Here is a 22,570-nt window from a genome sequence, read left to right on the forward strand (position 1 = left end):
AATAGGGATGCCAAGGGGCGGGTCCCCCGCCCTGCCCCCCCTCCTCCCCCGGCTCTGCCCCACTTTTTCTGTAGGACTAATAAAAATTTGTTATATAATTTTATTATAGTCAAATTTTAATAAATAATCAAATACTAAAATATCGACACATTACAGAGTTATTATCCATTATAATTTCACAATTGAAACTTATAAAAACAATCAAACAAAAGTTATTTGAATACAATTCAACATGACGAAAAAAATACAACTAAAGTAGTCAAGTTTTCACTTTTGATACAAATACAATCACTAAATTATTATTGTGTTTTTTTTTAGAAAAAAAAATGTTATTGTGTCAAGTGTAATTAGGAATTTAGTATAAATGTATTAGTAAATTTACTATAACTAATTAATAATTTCTATTAATAGACATGTATAATTATTAGTATAATTGATAATATCAATTATATTACATACACTAATATACAATATATAATACATATGACTAATAATACATTATTATAAGTTTGTAACTAATTAAGATAAATATTATATATATAATTATATACATATATATATATATATATATGTATTTATATATTTATTAATTTTTTTGGATAGCGGGACGGGGTTATACTCCCCCCTCCCGCCCCGTTTCTAAACGAGGGGGAAAAAATTCTCTCCCGCCTCATTTGCTCCCAACGGGCACCCATCCCAATTAGGATACCTAAACTTGAAAAGTAAGATATGTGTATCCAGGATGTCATATGAGATCATCGTTATCCTATTGAAGTATTTTCCTGTGCTCAGTCCTCCATTGCACCACGGAATTTTTTTCCCTAAACAGAAAGTGCAGGAGCAACAATCTGGAACAGCATAGATAAGATAGTGGCCCTCAGTTTTAAGGGTTAAAAGGTCATTACACGATTAACTTCGGTATTGTATTTCATCTGAATCCAATTATATGATACATAAAGATGAAAGGGAAATTGATAAAAGAATGTATAAATACATTTATAAAAACATCCTTTCCTCATTTGCATTAAGATCTCTATCTATTTGATGTACATTTTCTATAACTTTCAATATGCATAATGCATTGTATAACAAATCCTGCCAAAAACACAGTAAGACATTGGCAGCATTCTGCTGCTGACTAAAATTTTCGGTCCTAACATTTAACTCCGAACTTCGTTCAAAGGAAACAGTGAACATCTTTCAGCCAAAACTGAAGGGCTGTTTCATGAAATAATCAAATATTGCTTTATCTCTGTTTTTCTGCCCCATTCCTCCGTGTCCAACTGTGGATGCCTCGTTAAAATTCGAAAGATAATAAACCAATCAATCATCTCAAGGAATTGTACTAATCAAGTGCAGCTTTGTTTCTACGACCAGATATGGGCTTAGGTAAACCGTCAAAGATTGGTCTCGTAATCACTGCAGAGGAAAGGGCCTGCAGATCTGGCTTCAAGCTCCACTTTGTTGTAGGCCATAGGGATGACAAAGTGCCATTCTCTGAATCTTGCAAACTTGATGTACTTGATGATTTCCTCACGCCACTAAGACTGTCAATTACAAAAGATTCCCCCAAACCTATAGGAATAGGGTTTGGCAAGCCTGCTTCAGCTTCAGCTCCAGGTAGAGTTCGACTAGTTGACTTGGGTCTCAAAGCCAAGCCTTTACCAGTAATTGCTGAAAAGCCACTAGCACCGCTATTATCCTCCTTCAGCAGCTTCTCAGGAGTACGAGAACTAAAATCAGCCTCAGATTTCTGACGCCTTCGCACTAGAAGCTTTTCAATCCAATTATCCGAGTCACTATCGGTACTTTCTTGAGCAGACAGATGATCATCTAGGTGACCATTTTCTGTAGCAAAACCATTAGCTTCACTTTTAGATTTTCTATGATGACTCAGTGGTGGGTTCAGATTACTGGAAGGCCTGGCAAATGGCCCATCCTCTAAATAGTGAGCTCCACCTTTCCAATACACAGCCATTTCAAAGCCTTCTGACGCAGATTTCTCCTCTGCTGGTTTAAGACCATAATAACCTTGTAAACTGCTCATGGCTGGAGAGACCTTCCGCTGAGGAGAAGGCGTCAACTTCAGTGACTGAAATGAGTCAAATAAATCAGAGTGCCTGCGGGTGGGTTGGGTCTGCTCACAGCCACGTGGCCTGCAAATAAGCAATCACAACCAGCAACAGTTTAACCATTTTGGATTACCGGAAGAGAAAAGCGAAGCAAAAAGATAAGGAGGATGCAAAGCTATAATTATCAAATTCTCAGCTATGTTTCAGATACAGATATAGTTACCAAAACCAAAAAGGACACCAATAAATATAATAGGTCCAGTTCATTGTTATTCACAACCCAGTATTATCGTGCAGTTACCAACATGGAACTGGATGGCAAATGGCACTTTTCTTCATTGTACCATCATGATTTAATCAAGCAATGAGTTTGTAAAGTATCATCCTTATTCAAACATATCAGTCCCAATTAAATAGTAAATTCTTAATAACTCAAAACTTAGGTTCTCCAGACAGCAATTTAAACCGAATAAAACAGACTCTATCAGTTAACTTATGAGACTAAATGTCTTTCAAGGCATAATGTTAATAGGCATCTTCTGAACATGCTTAAACTTAAAAAAATCCACAATGTCCTTTTAGCATTTTTAGCGACATCTGAAATAAGTTCATGGATAAATTTGCCACTTCTAATTACCAGCCAAGACAGTTGTCTTTTCTGCTTATTATGATACGACCAAAGCACATTTCTTTACATAGTATGGTGCTTTAATCAGGCAGGGCGCAGTGAACTCTTACTACCAGAATCAATTAGAATGTGGAACAACAGTTCTAATAATGGCATAAATCCTAATATTGTAGTATCTTTACTTTAATGTAGAATTGGATAAAGATATGCAGGGAGAGAAAATCAAATTCATTATCCTACTACAGCAAGATATTAACCTTAGTTAAGTAAACGAAAAGAAGAGTTAGAATGTTTGTTGCCCAACTCATAAGCAGATAAAAGTTGCAAATTTAAACATGATAAAGGCAAATTAAATATTCTAATCAAAAGTAGGATGGGTTAAAAGAATCAACTGTGGAGTATCCTAGTGATAACGAGCTTTTGGCACCGTACTTGTATCTGACCGAAAACAAACTCAATTAAACTCCACAACCAGCCAAAGAAACTCATACATGTAAAAATCTGGCATGACATAAACAGGTCTAACTGTTTCGTCTTCAGCAACGTGGCTGCCTATGCACTGCTTGTCAGTTTCTGCCAACAATAAAAACACCCACACAGCAACTAGAATGCAAAAGGACAAAATACATCCATAATAGGAATGCAATCATCAAGTAGAAAGTTCAAAGAATCAGAACCAAAAATGGTTTTCCGCAAATATCAGATACACACCACTTGCAACTCAGAGCTGAGGATTCCCAAAAAAAGTATGTTGGGCATATATAAATGTAAGAACAATGGAAATTCCGTAGATTAAAATGTAAACATCAAGCACATGAAAATTGCTATACCCTTGTGTATCCAAACCATTCGATAAGCTGGGTGATGGAGGATGCCTTCCTGGTAATGGTATTTGAAGCGTCTTTAGAGCAAACATTTGGAGATCTGACACCAAGCCATTCATCCTCTTTATATCAGCCACCTGATACATCAAAAGCCACCAATGCCAAATACAGCATTAATATGGCATCATAACCGAAAAACCATTGAAAGAAAATGAAAACCCCAAAAAGACAAAAGCAGTTAGAACAGCACAAGCCCCACAAATACTATGCACTCAAAGAAAACCTCCAATGTCAAAACAAAACAACTCTCCAAACATCAAAACAAAACCTGAGTGTCACAGTGCACTGAAATTGGATGATAAACACATGTAGAAGTTACGTCATCATCCAATTATCTCATAATACAACAAAACTACGAAACATACAACTTTAACACATTCAGTATACATGCCAGTTATCTTAAATGAATAAACATACTCCGACATGCTATTTTAAATGCAAACCAAACTAAACATAATCTCTAGAAAATAGGGGAAAACCTTAATTCAAAACATATATTGCCCTTTCATTTGGCCGCTCAAGCGTTGTTAGTAAATACTTTTTCGATCAGAGTTTTGGAGTTCAGACCTATACTTTCCTTCTTCATGGATTAGGACTTCAAATGCGCCCTTTTCACTAATTATACCAACAATCCATATGGTCGATGTTTTCACAACAATCAAATCTCCAATATCAAAGGGAAAGAAAAAACACACACAAGCACACACATAATTCATATATCAGTTCAGCATTTTCAAAATTCAGCAGGATAATTCTGCGTCCGTCCATATCCACGCAACAAAACAATATTAAAAGCTCAAAGAATCGGATCCTCACCTCTGGCTCAAAGTAAAAATTTCTAGGTTAAACTAGCACTGAACATAAATAATCAAAAAAGCCAGATTTCAAAATTATTATCACTACTGGACGAGAGAATTTACCTCTACACCGTATTTGATAGCGACACCGGCAAGCGTATCAAATTTAGAAACCGTATGTTCTATATAACCACCGACACCCACGGCCGCCGTCGGCGGAGGTGAATTCACAGCAAAAATTTTGGCCGGCGTTGATGATGACGACGGCGACGACGAAGAAGAGGACGCCATTCCCGTGGATCGATCCACCTCATCATAATAATCTCCAAATCCGAACCCTCCTCCATTCATTCTCCTATCCATCCCAATTTCTGTACCAAAATTCCTAATTCCCCGGAAAAACAAAAAGAAAAAAGGAATCCAGTTGGCCAATTCCTGTTAAGAATCGTGCATTCTAGCATGAAAAACAATAGTTAATGGATCAATTTTCACAAGTATTGTTCTAACTACATAGATGTTGAAAGGAGAAAAATGGGATTGGGGATTGGGGGTCCCTTAGATCTGGTAGGAAAGTAGGTGATCTGGTGCTTCAACGGGGTGTTTTTTTCATGTGTATTAAATTCTTCTTTAAGTTCAATTTGACAAAAAAAGGGGAAAAATATATGCTATAGATAAAAGAAAAAAGGAAGAAAGTGTGAAGTCGGGGAGGAGGGTAACGGGTGTCAAAAGCCTTTGAAAAGAATGGTTGGGTTGTTGCATTCTCAAGGCCCTTGAAAATTAGGCAACCTGGGCGTCTATGAACTAAAATATTTAGGCAAAAGTACGTTGAGCTATTAAAAACAGGAAAAAGTAGGATTATGAGATGCAGTCATTAAACTTTTGAAAGTTTCGTTTCGACCACTATATAAAGATTGATCTATATTATATAGTGGTCGAAATGAAACTTTATAAAAGTTTAATGACTATAACTCATAATTCTACTTTTTCTCTTTTAAATAATTTAATAGTGTATGCACTGCTAATATATTTAAAATTATGAGATATAACTGAGTTATAAATTGTTAGGACAATGGGAGAGAGATTAGGAGTGTGCTTGATAAATCTAAAATTTGAAATTTGAATCTATTAAGTTATTGAATTATTAAATATTAAATCTAATAAATTTGGTGTATATAACATTCAGTAATAAGTAAATAGTTTATCACTTATTTTTGTAAGCAAGTTTTACCTAAAAATTTCAATATCACTTAATTAATTTCTATGTTCAATTTTTGGTTATCAAATGTGTTTGAACATGTTAAATTTAAGTGTCTAATTGGGTTATCAAACGGGCCGAACTCATATAATTTTGTGTTAACTGATCCATATATTGCTAGAATTGCTAGAAGCGTTGTACCATTGCCCATATTTGCTTGGTTAGAAGACAAGCTAATTTCACATGACTACGTGGCATTTTTTTTCCCCGGTAAGCAGGGAAGATGGACTTAATTAGGGAGAGAAATGGAAATTTGTAATTTTTAGAGTCTCAAGGCCTTCAACATTAGTCACTAAATTAAGGGCTTCTCAGTCATATTACATTTGCAAGGCCATATTCATTGCTTTTGCATACTCATACTCTTACATGCATTTAAATTGTATTAAAAATTAATAAAAATTTGGTGTCTACACATACACATAAGAATATATATATATATATATATGGAAAAATTACATATGTATAGAAACTAAAGAAAATATAACACAAAATGTGTGATTTGGGATGTCCCAAAAAAAGGTCAGCTGTTTTTGAAAGCGCAAATTAAGATTTTCACACATCTCTCAATCTCTCATTTATCTTTGAAAAATGGCATGCATTTTATATCACAGTTGTATTCAAAATTTTGATATTAGGATATTAGAAATTCTTGCAACTGTTTTTGAAAGTTCATGCTCAAGATTTGGCCAAAAAAAAAAATTATAAGGTCCAAATTTCATTTTGTACCTCGATTTTTACATCATATGTGGGGTTCACAAAATTTTGTTCTATAATTACACGTTATTGAAAATAAATTATGTCATCTGCAGATAGAATTATGCAATATGCATTTTGCACAAAACCGCTTCGAACGGTTTTCTCTAACCGTGGGTGCCCCTTGTCCTCGCAGACCATCAGTTGTACTTGCACATGCAGGGCATCAATGTACTCACACGTAAAGGGCGAACCCAACTGATTCAACACCATGAGAAAACAACTGGTTGTTTAATATGAGCTATTAACGTTCATTCGGGCAATCAGGGTTGGAGCTCAGGAGCACAATGAGCTCAAGCAGTGTGAATTGTTGATGCAACAGTTAGTTTCAAATAGACCAATATTACATTTTTGTTGCCGATCTGAATATGATTCCAAAAACTATTTTTGAAGATGCCAGATAAATTTAGATATTGTTACATAAGTTAAAGGTTACTGTTAGCGTTTTAATAATTTTGTACAAATTACGCTAAAAGGAAAAAGTTTATAAGAGAATGAAAACTTCGTAGAAAAGGATGTTTTTGGTTAGTTTCGGCTTCAATTAGAAACATTTCTTTTTGACTTTGAAATTTTGAAGTTTATGAATTGTTCGTCTTGTTTGCTACTTTCATGATTGCCAAGTTAGGTTCTTGAAGATACTTGTTGCTTTCAACTTGTTTTATTTCCAATTCAGAATGAAAGTAGAACTTGTAAAATTTGAAGGTCCAAAAGGCACTTGATCTCGTTCAAGATTAAGATGCCAACTCAAGAATATTCGTCTACAAAGATCCGGTGATTGCGGAGTGTCTACAGGTTCTTAAGAATTCCAAAATCACAATTCTGGTAATGTAAAAATTCCACATGTAAAAAAGAGTTTAAAGTTGAGAAAATCGTTCAAAATATTCATCACATTTTATCAAATGAATTTTTCCGTCATGCACTTTTAAAATGTTAATCTTACGTTCTCTATAAATTCAAAATTGTCAAATTTGGTTTCAATTTAATGATCCATTTGGATTGTGTACTTTTTAGGTATCTATATAAAATTTTATTATAACTTATTATAGAATTTCTTAAAAAAATTATGTGGAGAAAATGAAAAAATTATTTTTCCTTTTATTTTTTCCCTTTTTTCCACTTTCCTTCTTCCTCCTTGCCATCGTTGCTGCTCCAACCACTGCCGCAATTACTGCCTCCCCTTCCCTTTTCTTTTTCCTCCCTCCCCTCCTCCCTCCGTCCTCCTCTCCTCCTTCTCCTTTCCCTACCACACCCTCTCTTCGCCCCGATCCCCTCCCCCTTCCCCTATGGCGTGATTAGTCCATAGCCATAAAGGAAGGGAAAGGGGGGCAAAGTGAAAGGAGAGAGGGATAGGGGATGGCGGGGAAGGAGGAGGAGAAAGAAGGAGAAAGAAGAAGAAAAAAAATGATAGGGAAGGGTGATGGTAGCGGTGAAGGTAGCGATCGTGGCGGTGGTGGTTGACTAAGGTGGGAGACGAGGTGGGTGGAAATGGAAATAGTTAGGGAGGGTGGTGGCAGATGAGAGGAATAAGTGTGTGTTCTTGGTTATTTTGGGATGTGCTTTGCCTATTGGAAACAAACAAAAAAATAGGCCTACCAAAACAGATCCTATATTTTGGACTACTTTTTACCCTAAAATTATCACATGACCAGGATACAATTATTTATAGGTGTACAAAAATTTCATATCCAACTTTTTTAGTGGCAGTACTGAATATAGATTGAGTTGGATCTCACTTTTTTATGACAAAAATGAATATAGTTCGAGTCAGATTTTACTTTTTTAGAGGTAAAAATAAATATGAATCAGGTCATTTATTTAACTACAAATGGAATCCAATATTTTTTGCCCAAAAAAATGATCATGTGTGGATCACATAATAGATTAAGGGTAAAAAATGGTCAAAAATCTAAGTTAAGATCAAAATTTACTAACTTGATTTTGTAAGGAATGTAAAATTATCATTTTAAAAAGTGAAATATAAAAAAGTTCATTTGACAAAATATGATGAATGCTTTAAATGATTTTCCCTTTAAAAGTTTGTATCATGTTATCCATACGTTGTTGGAGTGAAAAAACATGGATACAAATTTATATGGTCTCGTGTCTTTGGAAATGGTTCCCTCATCTCGAGTTTCATCGAGCACGGAGGAGTTATGTCAGTTCCCACATTCGATTTGATAATCTTAGAGCAGGATCGGTTAAAAGAACTTCTATAAATCATTTCAGTATTTGCATTTCTCACATATAATGACTGAAGAGTTAATGAGCAGATTTCCTAACTATCAAATTTGGCATTATGGAATGCCACGCTCAGAACCAGAACCAGGAACTTATGAGACAGATAAAGTACAAGAGTCCCTCTAACAGTAGTCTAGCTACCTTGATAGATGACATACTTAGCATGCAGAAGATGTTTCGCATGTGCTTGTTTTGCTTGGTTAATGAAGAATGCATAGAACGAAGTAAAGAATTAAGTTCTCATGCCTTTAGCATCATTGTGGATGAGGAATGGAATTTCCTCAGTGCTATGTGAGCACTAGTTTGTACAATTCTTTCGAGCCTTTGCTCGTACATGTAATTTCTTGTTACAGTGAATGAAATGATTCTAACGTTTCGAAAAAAAAAAAGAATGCCAAGCACTTGTTTGCATACTTTGCAACACCTGATGGTAAATAATGTTAAGAATCCGAATAGGCTATACTTTCTAATATTCATGTGAATTATTCGTCAATTATTTTCCAATGTTATGAAATTTTATAGGCCAAACAACTGAAGGTCTCGAGATTGAGCTGCAAAAGAGCACTAATTTAGTTTAGAATTAAACACAGAGAAACCAAATTGTGGCCTCATTTGGGGTTGCGGTGCTTTTGGCAAAAAAGTACTTTTAAACTGTTTGATGAATATTATCCCATAAAATTAAGAGTAACTTTTTTATGTTAAAAGCACTTTTAACAAAAATTCAAATTTTATGTTTTTAGCGTGGCTTTTGTGATTTAAAAAATAAAATAATAAATTTAATCATCTTATCCTATATAATGAACAAAATAAAGAGATAAACACTTTTAAAAATTTTCAAATTACACATTATCCAATTCAATAAGTACTTATTGAATTATGTGTCTAAACAATATATTTAAAACCACTTAAGCAGTTATTCTTTTAGATTCTTGTATATGGAGAAACTCTCATCCATCTTTTATTAGTGCTGCACTTGTTGCAGATTTGATTTCATGATTAATAAAATTATTTTATTTTATTATAAAAAAATCACTTAAGCAGTTGATAAGTACTTTTATTAAAAGGGATAATTTCAGAAACCTCTCCTGAGGTTTCTGACAGTCTCACTCACCTCCTCTGAACTTTGCAAAATATCAGATACCTCCCCTGAACTTATAGTTGGAGTAACAAGATCAGCCCATGTCAGAAAAATGAGCATTAAAAAAATATTTTGAGGAGTGAGATGATATTTGTGTTCCACATATGCCCTTTTTGCTTATCCACAACTTGAGCTAAAGCAAAAGCAAAAAAAAGTAATAAGTTGAACCAGATAGAGACAAATGCAGATGGCTTCTTCAAGCAATATTACAATGCTATTTATATTTTTTTGTTCTAGCTATTAGACATTTATTTAGCTAATATGATCATTCAATTAATTGAAACATACTTCTGGTGATATAAAAAAAATGTATAGTTTTATAATTTGAGTGATTAAAAGTATAAATTTTTACTAGTTAAGTCACAAAATTTTTTTCACTATTTGGTTAATTGAGTGAATGGCAATTGCAGTTAAATAAATAGTGTAACGATCAAATAACCAAATTCTCAATAGTTTAATAACTCTTTTTGCGATTTTCTCTATGGAAAATGAAATGAAGTAGCAAGATACTTCATTTCATTTAGTGCTAGATACTTTAGTTGATATATTTTTTTAAAAAAATTAATTCACACTGTAGTTAGTCGAATTTATTCAACAAGCTTCCTTTGAATACCAGAACTTAGGTAGATCTGATTTTCAAAAAATTCAATAACCCAAATTGTGTCGCATCACTTTATGAGATGATGTAATATACAATTTACGTCATTGAATTTTTGAAACCAAATTTACCCAAATATAAGTAATGAGTTACACTAGATAATTGTCTTACAAAAAAAACATGAAATACATGACTTTAGAGAAAGGTAACACTAGTGCTAAACTCTTCATTGGTGATTGTACTACGAATAAAAAGTGTAAAGTGAAATAGAAGGTATATCATAAGTTATATCAAAAGTTATATTTCTATTACTCATTTAACTAATTCTATCAAAATAGCTTCAAAATATATCATAAGTTATGAGGGTATATCTGCCAATTCATCATCAATGATATCACAAATAGGGCCCAATAATCTGACAAGAGAGGTATTTGATATTTTGTAAAGTTTAGGGGAGGTGAGTGAGATTGTCAGAAACTTCAGGGGAGGTTTCTGAAATTATCCCTTATTAAAACCTTTATTTGAGAAGTATTTTTCGGTAAATTACCACGATGGCACGATCCCAAGTGGGCCTAGGACAAGTGATGATTATTAAAAGGTTAAAAACAATAGTACCAATCTATCCATGAATTTTGGTTTGAGAAAGTGAGAGTTTTGAAATCAGAAAGTTCCGTACTATCAATGTCTTGACTATTGATACCGCTGGAAAGTTGAACAGAAAAGTGAATGAGATGATGGGACTAAAAGGCGTGTAGTCGTTATGGGTGTCCATTTGTACGTGGAGCTTGTCGACGGCTTCCGCGTCCCGTCATTGGCTATCAAAGACCCGATCCGACTTCTCTGGCATAAAAACAAAGGCTGGCCTTTTCATTCTTAACTAGAATTTTGTCCCGTGGAGAAACAAGTTTGTTTTCTTATATTATATATATTAGTATTAGCTGTGAATTTGCACGCAGCTATGAATAATTAAAAATATATATAAAATAATATTCTTACACATACATTTTATCTTTGAAAAATAAATTAATGTTTTCGGTGCTGTTTAAATCTTTCAAAACTTCTACACGTAGATTTTATCTTAATATAATATTATACATTAAATATGCAAGGTAACAAAAAGATTGATATGTATTCTTTAGACTTATATGATTAAAAACTTAAAACTATATATTTGCATTCAAAAACTTAATTATTAGATTAACAAAAACATTAATTATTAGATTTATATGATTAAAAACTTAAAACTATATATTTGTATTCAACTAAATATCATATATACAAAAATATATTTTCTCCATGAATGAGTTTTAAGGTTCTAACAACGTTATGTAGTAACAAATAAAATAAAATAATATAAAGTTATATACATATGAATAAAATAAATTAAGAAAATTTACTAACACAAATGTAGTTTGGTAAAGAGAGAGGAAAAGTATAATAAGAGATTATTCAAATTCATTTAGAAAGGATTAAGTCGTTAGAAGAAAGAGAAAAAAATTAGGAAAATTGATTAGAGAAGAGTTATATATCAATATGCGTAAAACTCAGGTATCCAAATGACCCATCAATTCTGTTTAGTTAGGCATGTCACTTAGGGTGCGTTTGATAAAATTGAAATTTGAAATTTGAAATCTGATTCCATTAAATTATTGAATTGTTAAATACTAAATCTGATACATTTGAGTGTATATCACATTAAAATAACTTATCGCTTATTTTTAAGAGCAAGTTTTGTAAAGGAAATTCAATGCCACTTAATTAACTAGATATTCAATTTTTTGTTATTAAACGCGTCTAAACATGTTAAGACCTTAATCTATTAATTTTAAGTAATAAATTCGGTTATCAAACAAGAACTTGGTTTTGTAAATTAGTATGATTCCAATCACTCTTTAAAATTTGGAAAAAAAAACATGTTGCTTAGGAGAGAGAAAATAGGTAATTAAATTAAAACATATACATGTATATATATATTTTGCCATATGTCTTTATATATATATATATATACACATACAATAAAAGTCGTATTCTAATATTTATCCATTTATTCTATTTTTTTCCTATATGGCTGCTTGACAGAGCAAGTGTCACGTACTCGGTCTCTAATCGTCTATGCGCTTTAAAATTTCTTTATTTTCTCTCTCTCAATTTTCCTTTTTGATAAACCTAACCAACAATCTCTCCAAAATTTTCTCTGTAACTTTCTCTCTCTTACCCGTTTCTCCTTATGGCAAACTCTCAATGGTTAAAAAATGGAGTTTGATAAGTCTAATCTGTATCATCTTAATTTCATCTTGACTTCAAATCCCAACATCTCATTTTTATCTTGTCCTAATAGTTTCAATTTCCCATTCATTATTCGCCAGCTTTTACTATTTCCTATTCTTTTTTATTTTCTTCTTCTTTCACATCTTTCTTTCCTTTTAATTTCAAACATTCTTAAAGATGAAATTTCAATGGTATTGTTGTTTTTTTTTCCCTTTTTCATGTTGTGTTCAATTAGGCTACTAATAGTGCAGGAGGTTGCTGCAATTTGGTTATTTCTGATCATAAGATCATTCTTCATTCAAGTTATTTTCTTTTCATAGTGACCTCTAAAAGCCATTTAGATTTAGTACAGAAACTAATATATGGCCATTTTCTTATGTTGGTTCTTATGTTTCTACATTGGAGGCTTCTATTGCACGTATTGAAGTTTCAATTTTTTGGTTTTGCAGGTTCGTTTGGTATTTTACTGTTAGCTTAAACACTTGTTGCCTTATATTGTCAATTATATCCTAAATTTTCTTTTTCGTTTTCTAGATTAATAAAAGCTATATTGGTTCGTCACCAATTCCAGATTTGTTCTCCTTGAATGCTAATAAAAAACATATGGATTTGTCTATTGCTTTTTTTCTAATAGATTATATGACCGAGATTTCTACATATTTGTGATTTAACAATAATAGAAAAATTACGAAGATGCAGTGGGTAGAATAAAGTTGCCAAAGAAAGGGAGCAAGGTGGTGGTCAGGCAAGTGGGAAGAGACAATATTGCTAGGCTTCTTAAAAAAATTTAAAAAATAGAAGGCTACTATTGAGAAAAGTAACCTTCCCTCTCTATTTTATTTTCTTTTCATTTTGTCCTAAAACAAAAATGAGCATTTTAAAACCGAGATTGACGTGTCCAATTTTTTGTCTACTCATATGGCTAACTATTAAGTAGAGTTTTGTGTAACTTAGAGCAGATTATTTCTAATTTTGTTTCTCTTTTTCATCGGCAGTTTATGTTAGAATCAGTTTTTGTTTCAAATGAGAACTTTTCGTTTGTGATTTCATTGAAATAGTTGTTTGGTGCAGGTAAGATATATATCTTTGTTATTTGTTCTGTATTATGATCTCAATACTATGAAGTTGTTCTTTGAATATGGGAATAGTTAATGTTTCATTGGGATTGTTTTATTTTCATATTGGTCTTCCAAATTCATGAATTGAAAATTTCCCTACAGATTGCCCATTATGGCTCAAAATTTATTCATGAGTGTTTTTGCAAAATAATCTCCATCTTGACAATTTTATTATTTTTTCAAATTAATTTCTAGTTAATTATGCAAAAAAAAGAACAAAATATTATTGCTGCAATTTATTTTGATGGTATATTTACTCCAATATTTTGGAAAAGTTAAATAAATTTGTTTGTCAAAGTCTCTTCCCTGAGGCTTCAATCATATCCATCAAACTAACTAAGAAAAGATAAATTTTTCAAATATATGTCATTTTTAAGGATTAGCTTTCCCATTTTTTAAGGTTAATCTTTTGCTTTATCTATTCAAATTATATTTGTATGTCTGACATTTGGGAATACTATTTACATCTTCGTTAAACATCAAAAAATTGAGGCTTAAGATTCCATCAAGTGTATCCTCTATTTCAGTCATTTTGGACACAAGGATAATGGGCTTAAGATTGGTCAAGTTTTAGGCAAATATTTTCTTGAATACAGGATTGAGCTTAATAAGGAAATTATGTAAAATTGAATTTGAAGGAGTTAAGATATCACAATGCCTTTGTTAACAGGGCTTCAAGAACTAATACTAATGCTAATGCTTTCTTCTTCTTTTTTTGGTGCTTTGTAAAATATTTTTTTATTAAACTAAGCATAGGCACTGAATATATTATGTTTTATTATGCATGATTTGTAATCATGTTAGTGCATTTAATAATTATTATGGCATTTTACTTGGTGAATTTTATGAATGTATCTTATTTTCCTCTTTTTAAATAGATTTTTGATATGTTAGTTTAATCACATTTATAACTAACTCTTCATACCCATTTTAAGGAAATATCTTTGTTGTTCAATTAATATTAAGATGGAAATGGACGATCATCCTCAAATTGTTCCCCGTGCAATGAACGGGGTATAAAACCAGTTAAATATAAAGTTATGCCAAATAACTCTATCCATTTCAAAATTTTAGGGAAAATGACCTATTTCATCCCTCACATTTCGCAAAAATATTCTTTTCGTCCCTCACTTTTAAAATGAAGCAAATTCGTCTCTGACATTTAAAAATTAAAGCTATTACATCCCTGAACCTAATTTTCAATATGAATCAAACCATCTAATAACCCAGTAATAAATTTCGAAAATAGAATTGATAGATCATTCGGTGAATTTCATCGTATTCACATGACATTTATTAAACCAAAAAAATAAAAATTATAACATAAAAGGCCATTCTTTGTCTTGGAATAGAAGAGTTTTTTTTTTTGATAAATCTTTTCATGCACCGTTAGTATATCCGCTTGCGAATCTAGATATGCATCATAAATATAAAATTTGGTGTTTAAATTTAAATTAAAATGATATGGCGGTACATAAAACCGTTAGTGTATACAATGATAATGTAGAAAAGATGAATCTTTCTTTTTTATATTATAATTTTTTCTTTTTCCTTTTTAGGTTCATTAAATTTTACATGAATATCAAGTTGAGCTAAACCAAGTGATCTACCAATTACACCCCCAAAATTTGTAATCAGATTGATTCAAATTGAAATTTGGGTTCAGGGATGTAATAATTTTAGTTTTTAAATGTCAAGGACGAAATTGCTTCATTTTAAAAGTGATGAACGAAAAGAATATTTTTGTGAAATGTGAAGGATGAAACCGATCATTTTCCCAAAATTTTATTATATATGTAACATACATAAGCTTCTTCGCTTTTTCCCATTATACTGTAAAAGTAACTAAATGTCACCATGTAATTTTAATTTACTTATGGAAATTAATCTTTGAAACTAATTTACACCAACTAAAAACAAATATTTGTACATAATAAAACATTATAAGACGTGATTACACTAGATCTTTTATTTAACAGCATAATTACTAAATCTGGCCCAACTTGATACTTGAACTGCTCGTTAGCTTAACCAAACACGGTCTGGGCCGGGCTAAACCTCTGATTTTATCGGATGAGGAGTTGGCCGAATCAAATCTGATCAACTTCAACTAAGAACCCATCTGGCTTTGGTTACCTTCTTTTTTTTTTTTTTTTTTTCAAATGAATGTGGTTCTTTATTTTTTTTTGGACCAAAATGCATCTATGGTTTTTACAAGGTTGCATATTGGTTCTCATTTTAAATGTGCATAAAATTTTACCACCTGCTAAGTTTTTATTTGATAACTTTATGTTCCTTTAAATAAATTTGTTTATTTTTAATTATGCAATTAATAATTTTGACTTCCAAACTAAAATTGTTATTATTATGTGATAATTAGTTGAGTAGTTAGAAAATTATTTTATTTTAATCAAAAAAGTAAAAAATTATGCTATTTCCTTGAATCTAAATGAAATAGTTTTGTTTTATGTATGACTACATAGTTTATTTTTGTAATAGTACAATAAAATGAAAATTAAGTCTTTTAACAATATTTATATTTTCATTATATATTTTCTAAACACAATAATTAATATCTAAAAGCACTTTATTATATTTTTTTACTATACTAAAGTAACTAATTTTATTAATAAATATTGTAGCAACCCTCTGATTCAACCATGAAGTAGTAATACATCTACCCAGTCTCTTTGTCGAGTTAGACTTAATAACTATGCACGATAGTTTTGTGTGTTTCTATATAAACTAGAATTTTACCTGTGCCTTAGTACGGTCTTCTTTTTATTTATTGTGAATTTATACAAATATGAATAATTTAAATATAAAAATTAACAACAGTTCTACATGTTTATTCATATTAATTTTTTGTTCAATTATTTACTAATCTTTAAAAATTTGTTTACATACTTTCACTATAATACGATAGTATACATCAAATAATATACCCCATATCCAAAACTTGGTAGATATTCCTTTTTATAAATATTCTTTTAGATAATTTAAATTTTTGTAATTACCATAAACCTAGACTTATATATTCATACCTAATTAAGTAGAAAAAGATCCATTAATCCATTTTTCTTCATCAATAAATATTCAATTTCCAATAATATTAGTAAATCTATCGATGTAACAGTTAATTCTCTTTTTTACACTAAGTTAATTCAAAATTAAGAATAGATGATGAACAATTTGAATATTAATCAATGATATGGTGGTGAAATGAAGTAATTTATAAGAAATATAATATTTTAATAATTGTGATTTAAAAAAGTTTTACTATACTTCTATGTAATAATTTGGTTGAAAGCAGATATTATTAAGACAAGATTAGTTATTTTTTAAAGCTATTTTAAAATTAAAGATAATTTTTAAACATATAATGTAATCATTATAATAATTTGTTAGAAAGCAGATATCGTTAAGATAAGATTATTATTTTTTAAAATTAGAAATAATTTTTAAACACATAATATAATCCAAATAGGATTCAGTATGGGTAAAACTCAAGTGACCCATAACCCATTAATACTCTTCAATTGGGCATGTCACATAGGAGTGAGAAACACTGTGATTAAAATAGCTACTTTCACATATATATATATATTAGGGCCCTGATAAGGTCTAGATACGGGTCTTAATTATGCAAAACTATATCCTACCTAGACTTATAATTTTATTATAGGGTCTTGATTTAGGTAGCGTCAAATTTTAAAATTTTAAAACCCAAACCAATGAAAAGCATGGTAGAAATAGGATAATATGCTCATGAGCAGTGCAAAATTGTTCTTATTTTGTGCTTTGTTGGTGGGTGCTGTATTTCATAAGGAGAATATAGGGTAATCACACAGTTCACACTTGTGAAATGGCTTATCTATTGGATTAATCATCATCGACATTTGGGTCTTTATTGAAAATAAATTCTTCATATTTAATTAACTGTTGTCCCTTATAGTCAAGAATAAGCAGCAATCACACATTTAAAAAATTTATAAATTGCCCCATAATGACTAACAGTCAAATGTATGTGGGAGGCAAAAAGACTACTATTCCCTTATTGGAGAAATTTACTCTTTTCCTTTTTCTCTCTTCTTCCTCATTTAAATTATGTTTAGATTTATTTTTCTTTCTCTTTGAATTTGTTTTATGATCTACAAATTTTGACAATAATGTATTAAAGAATTTGTTTCTTAGTTAAATGAGTAAATTTTATATACATTGACTGTGTATAATTAATAATACATGTGCAAAAGTTAGCTTTCAAATTTAAATTTTGTATAGTTGTCATTTATCCAAGACTAATAGTGTATACACTGTCAGTATAGGAAAAATTAATCCCAATTAAATAATATTTTGTTATGGAAATATTTAATTATCTTGAATTCTTATAATAAATTAAAGAGTATATATTTGATAAAGATAATTAAATTGTTTCCACTTTTATGATGAATATCTTATTATGCATTATATGCTAATAAAATAGAAATTGATGATTTAGTAAAAGCATTTTACGTTAAATTTTTTCTTCTTTATCCTTATTAGTAATTTTTTATTCCTAAGTGTGTAATATTATTTTCTTGTAAAAAAAAATTTAATTATCAAGTATTATCATAAAATATTAAAAGTATATACTTAGTGAAAGTAATTCATGTAATTTCTTTTGTTACAAGACTCCAAATTGTAACATTTGTGCCATAATTATATGAGCAAATTATCCGGATGGCCATTGAACTTTTGGAATTGTTGAGTTTTGGCCACTGAACTATTAAAAGTCTAGTTTTGGCATCTGAATTATGTAAAATTTAGATTTCGAGTCATTCCGTCAAATTTAGTTGTTAACCATACCCTTTCTTTTATCTTGTGAATTGTGCGAGCACTCAGATCTATCATGTTTAATGATTAAATCTAACGGAATGGTCTGAAATTTAAACTTTAGACAACTCAGTGGTCAAACCAGATTTTTAATAGTTTAATGGTCAAAATTCAATGATTCCAAAAGTTTGGTGGCCATCTAGATAATTTGCTCTAATTATAACTATATTGGGGAAGCTAAATAGATTAGTCTAAATGATGGAGTACTACTAAGTTACTAACTAAATATTACTTCTCACTAAGATTCTAATCTTTCATTAATGATTTAAGATTTTTACTAATTGTTGAGGACCTTCAAAACTTTGAGCATTCAATCATCATTCTCATCCTCTTTAGGAGTATCACAGAACTCATACTCTTTTTTCTTTGCAAATACACACATAAAGACATGTATATTGATCACATAGATTACATAGATAAATTTTTTGGCAAAATCTTTGTGTTTGAAAAATAATAGTCCATAGTTAGTGGCATATTGTTCATAATATATTGTTGATAATCATATCATATTTTAAATTGTATTACATAAAAGAATATGGCATTATTGGTCTTTGAATATTTCTCCTACAAATTAACCTTTTTACGAAGGTAGCCAAGAAGACTAGGACTTATAAGGCCTATCATCATTGTTATATTTATTTTCTTATAATGATCCATATGTTCTTTACCATATTTATTTATGATCATCAATGATTTCTTGATATTTTTCATTACCCATGCAGTCATACATAGAACATAATATTCATCAAATATAGCCACTTACATGATGGTTATTATATAAATATTTGGAATTATCCATATGATATCCATTTTTCAAAAAAAGGGCATTTCGAAACACAAATTTATAAAAGTAACTTTAGTTTCTGGTGGTAAAATGCTATTTAAAAAATAATAGTTTGTAAACCAAAATTTCAAACACCAAATGTTATACAAACTGCCCACCTTTGGTCCTTAATTTTTCAAGTATTTTCACCACTTCTTCGTTATCTTCAATCCCTAAGTATAATTCAATTACTTTTCAATCAAAGATATACATGTGAGATCATAAAAGCAATAACTTTTACCCTTCCTAGATGCATTGTTGATTATGTGCCCCTACTCGGTCATGTTCGAAGACATAAAGCACCATGAATCCAAGAATAATTTCTTAAACTTTTCACCAGGAATGTTATAACTAAGAATTGTTTGTGAAAAAATCATAAGATTTAGAACCTCTAAAAGCTATTATTAGAACTTTTGTGCAGATGATGTGAAGTTTTAAATTAAACTTATACTTTAATTACTACAAATATATAGATCGTATCCGAGTATAGAGAGAATTCAAATATCAATCTCACAGCAAAATTTAACCAATTACCAACATTTATTGAACTCATTTATTATTTAGACTAACACAAATGAAGGTAACTAAATCTACAGTATAAACATGTCACATAAGATAACAAAACTAACAATAAAAGGCTCTTTAGGGTTTTGAATTTCCAATGAATTTACTGGTTAACTAAGTTCGATTACCTTAGTTAAGCAATGGTGTAATTTTCAAAAGTATGTGATACTTACTTTTGCCAGTATACTAACTATACTTATAACTATTCTATACCTACTTTCTGGTTATGAAACTAGGTATAAATTCATTAGATTTCATGAAATTACTTGGTTAAAAAGCACAAAGGTGCACCTCTACTTTAATGAGTATATTTTCTAGGTTTAGCACTTCTATGAATTAATATTGAAAGTATCACTACACCTTTCAATATCTTGAAATAATAACTATTAATGGCATGATAATCATGATTAAAATAGCAAATGTCCTCAATAACCTGCTCAATATATAAGCTTAAATAGCCAAGAAATATTACAAATAAAGCATAGAAAATACATCCAATCTCTAGTCATAAAATTAACAAAACATTAAGACAAAGAAACAAACAAGAATTTTGTGTTGAAACTAAATATTGAAGTTCAAATATAAGAAATCAAAAGTGTAGAGAGAACAAACTCATTTGTGAGCCTCCAATCTCTTCTTCTTCAATCTTCCATCTTTATCCATGTTTAGATGTATACAAAGATCAGATCACATTTATCTAACCTATACTAACTTGAAGAACTAAGAGTTTCAAGTTGAAGTCTACATTTTGGATAGTGATCATTTCTACCCTCCAAAAGTTGCTTCAAAAGGTGGCCTTGGAGGGTATTTATATAGAGGCAAAAAGACGTAAGAAAATGTGAGAACAAACCTTTAAAACATCCCAGCTGCCATCAAACTAATTTAAGGATTTGCATGCATATCATTCAGATCTACTAAGGGATCCAAATGCTACATTTTGTTTATGCTCTCACAATCAGATCTGCACCTAAATTTGTGCCATCCCTATTTGGATCTGCTTGCAGATCCCTCTTGACTGCAGTTTTGTACTTTCTGATGGATTTGCAACATAGCTCTATTTTTCCACTGATTTGAAGCGCAAATGTTTCGATGATAGATGCTGAACTAGCTGTTATAAAATACACAAATTTTTAACCAGTTGAAATAGCTTTCTAATGAATCAACAATGAAAGCATTTAAAAGTGTAAGGAATGTATTATGATTAACTTACTCTAGACTGGTTAGAATATTTGTATTTCAAAATTTTGGATATGAAGATGTGAGAACTGGAATTTGATATTTTGCAAGAATTCTAGATCTTGGTCTTAGTTTTAAAAGAAATCAAGAATCATCTCAATCCAATCTTTGTATCTCCAGTTATAGTCGAAATACCAAAGTATGTCATTTTTGCCAATCCTTTTCCTTACTGTTTTTTTATTGCATTTCATCCCCTAAATCTTTTGCACTTCATGCCACTTGGAATTAACTTCAAATCATCATCCTACAAATATCTTCTCATTGCATTCCAATTGATGATTGAATAGCTAAAAGTTACAAAAACATGAAGTTTTGACCACTTAACTCTATAGAAATGCAACTTTTCTTATTTACCACACAATGATAAATCTAGCTCAAACCCTAGTTTTTTTTTTTTTTATATATATATTTTTTTTTATTTTTTATTGATGAAGCAAAACCGTAATCAGAATTACACAGAGTCCAGCACCCGGACAGACCGCTCCACCTCCCTTACTATCCTTCTAACAGAAGACATGCCTAGCTTGTCTAAACGAATCTCCCCCTTCGCTAACTTCGGAATTATGCTAGTGCTATCATACATAATGTAACCCTGCTGTGGGTGAGAAACACCCACATTGGCCAGAATATCCGCCACCCGGTTGGCTTCTCTGTAGCAATGAGAGACTCTCACTCCGGTAGCTGCCAAGTCCCAGATTTGCTCTATCTCAGGCCGGATCTGCCACGGACACCGGAAGCGACGCTGGATAATCCCCACTAACACCCGAGAATCCGATTGAAGGTCTACTGTTACAAACCCTTGCTTCACACACATCCGAAGGCCGGTTAGCATTGCGAGGGCTTCCGCGTGTAAACTCGATCGTATGCCGAAGAAAGCCGAGAAAGCCAGGATAGGCCCCCCAGAAGCGTCACGCAAGATACCACCTCCCCCACTACACCCTGGGTTACCCTTGGAGCACCCATCCGTATTCAGAGTTAAACAGCCTGGCCTTGCCGACCACCGCACTATGTGAAAGCTAACTCTACTGGCTGGCTTACTGGACAACTCGTAGAGCTGAGGAAATGAGAGACAACCAAGCCTCTTATGAAAATGAATCTCCATCGCTAACCTTATGTCGGACGAAACGGCTTGACAAATGGTTTTTGAGTGCATCCGGACCCCTTCAAACATCGATGCGTTCCGCGCCCTCCAAATGTGCCAGCCAATGAAACTCGGCAGCAACCTGAAGATAAACCGTCTGTATGCTGAGCACGGAGACGACATCCACCAAGCCACTACCCTCGCCCGCAAAGACGACCCACCATACATAATACCGTACAAACCAG

The 22,570-nt window shown here is 31.5% G+C and overlaps 1 protein-coding gene across 1 annotated transcript; it reads right to left on the reverse strand.

The window, feature by feature from the left end:
* Nucleotides 1–995: 995 nt before the first annotated feature.
* On the reverse strand, nt 996–5,124 carry LOC113719647 (uncharacterized). Its single transcript, XM_027244902.2, has 3 exons — nt 4,505–5,124; nt 3,531–3,661; nt 996–2,156 (listed from the first exon to the last, which is right to left on the reverse strand). Exons 1-3 carry the CDS (start codon nt 4,742–4,744, stop codon nt 1,346–1,348), a joined length of 1,182 nt encoding a protein of 393 aa, XP_027100703.1. The 5' UTR covers nt 4,745–5,124; the 3' UTR covers nt 996–1,345.
* Nucleotides 5,125–22,570: the final 17,446 nt, after the last annotated feature.

Source organism: Coffea arabica, chromosome 11e, assembly GCF_036785885.1.
Source record: "Coffea arabica cultivar ET-39 chromosome 11e, Coffea Arabica ET-39 HiFi, whole genome shotgun sequence".
NCBI lineage: Eukaryota > Viridiplantae > Streptophyta > Magnoliopsida > Gentianales > Rubiaceae > Coffea > Coffea arabica.

Coding starts and splice junctions, on each gene's coding strand:
- LOC113719647 (XM_027244902.2), bottom strand. CDS start 4,744: ATGGATAGGAGAATGAATGGAGGAGGGTTCGGATTTGGAGATTATTAT. Junction 3,662..4,504: donor CTATCAAATACGGTGTAGAG/GTAAATTCTCTC, acceptor TTGATGTATCAG/GTGGCTGATATAAAGAGGAT. Junction 2,157..3,530: donor AATGGTTTGGATACACAAGG/GTATAGCAATTT, acceptor GCTTATTTGCAG/GCCACGTGGCTGTGAGCAGA.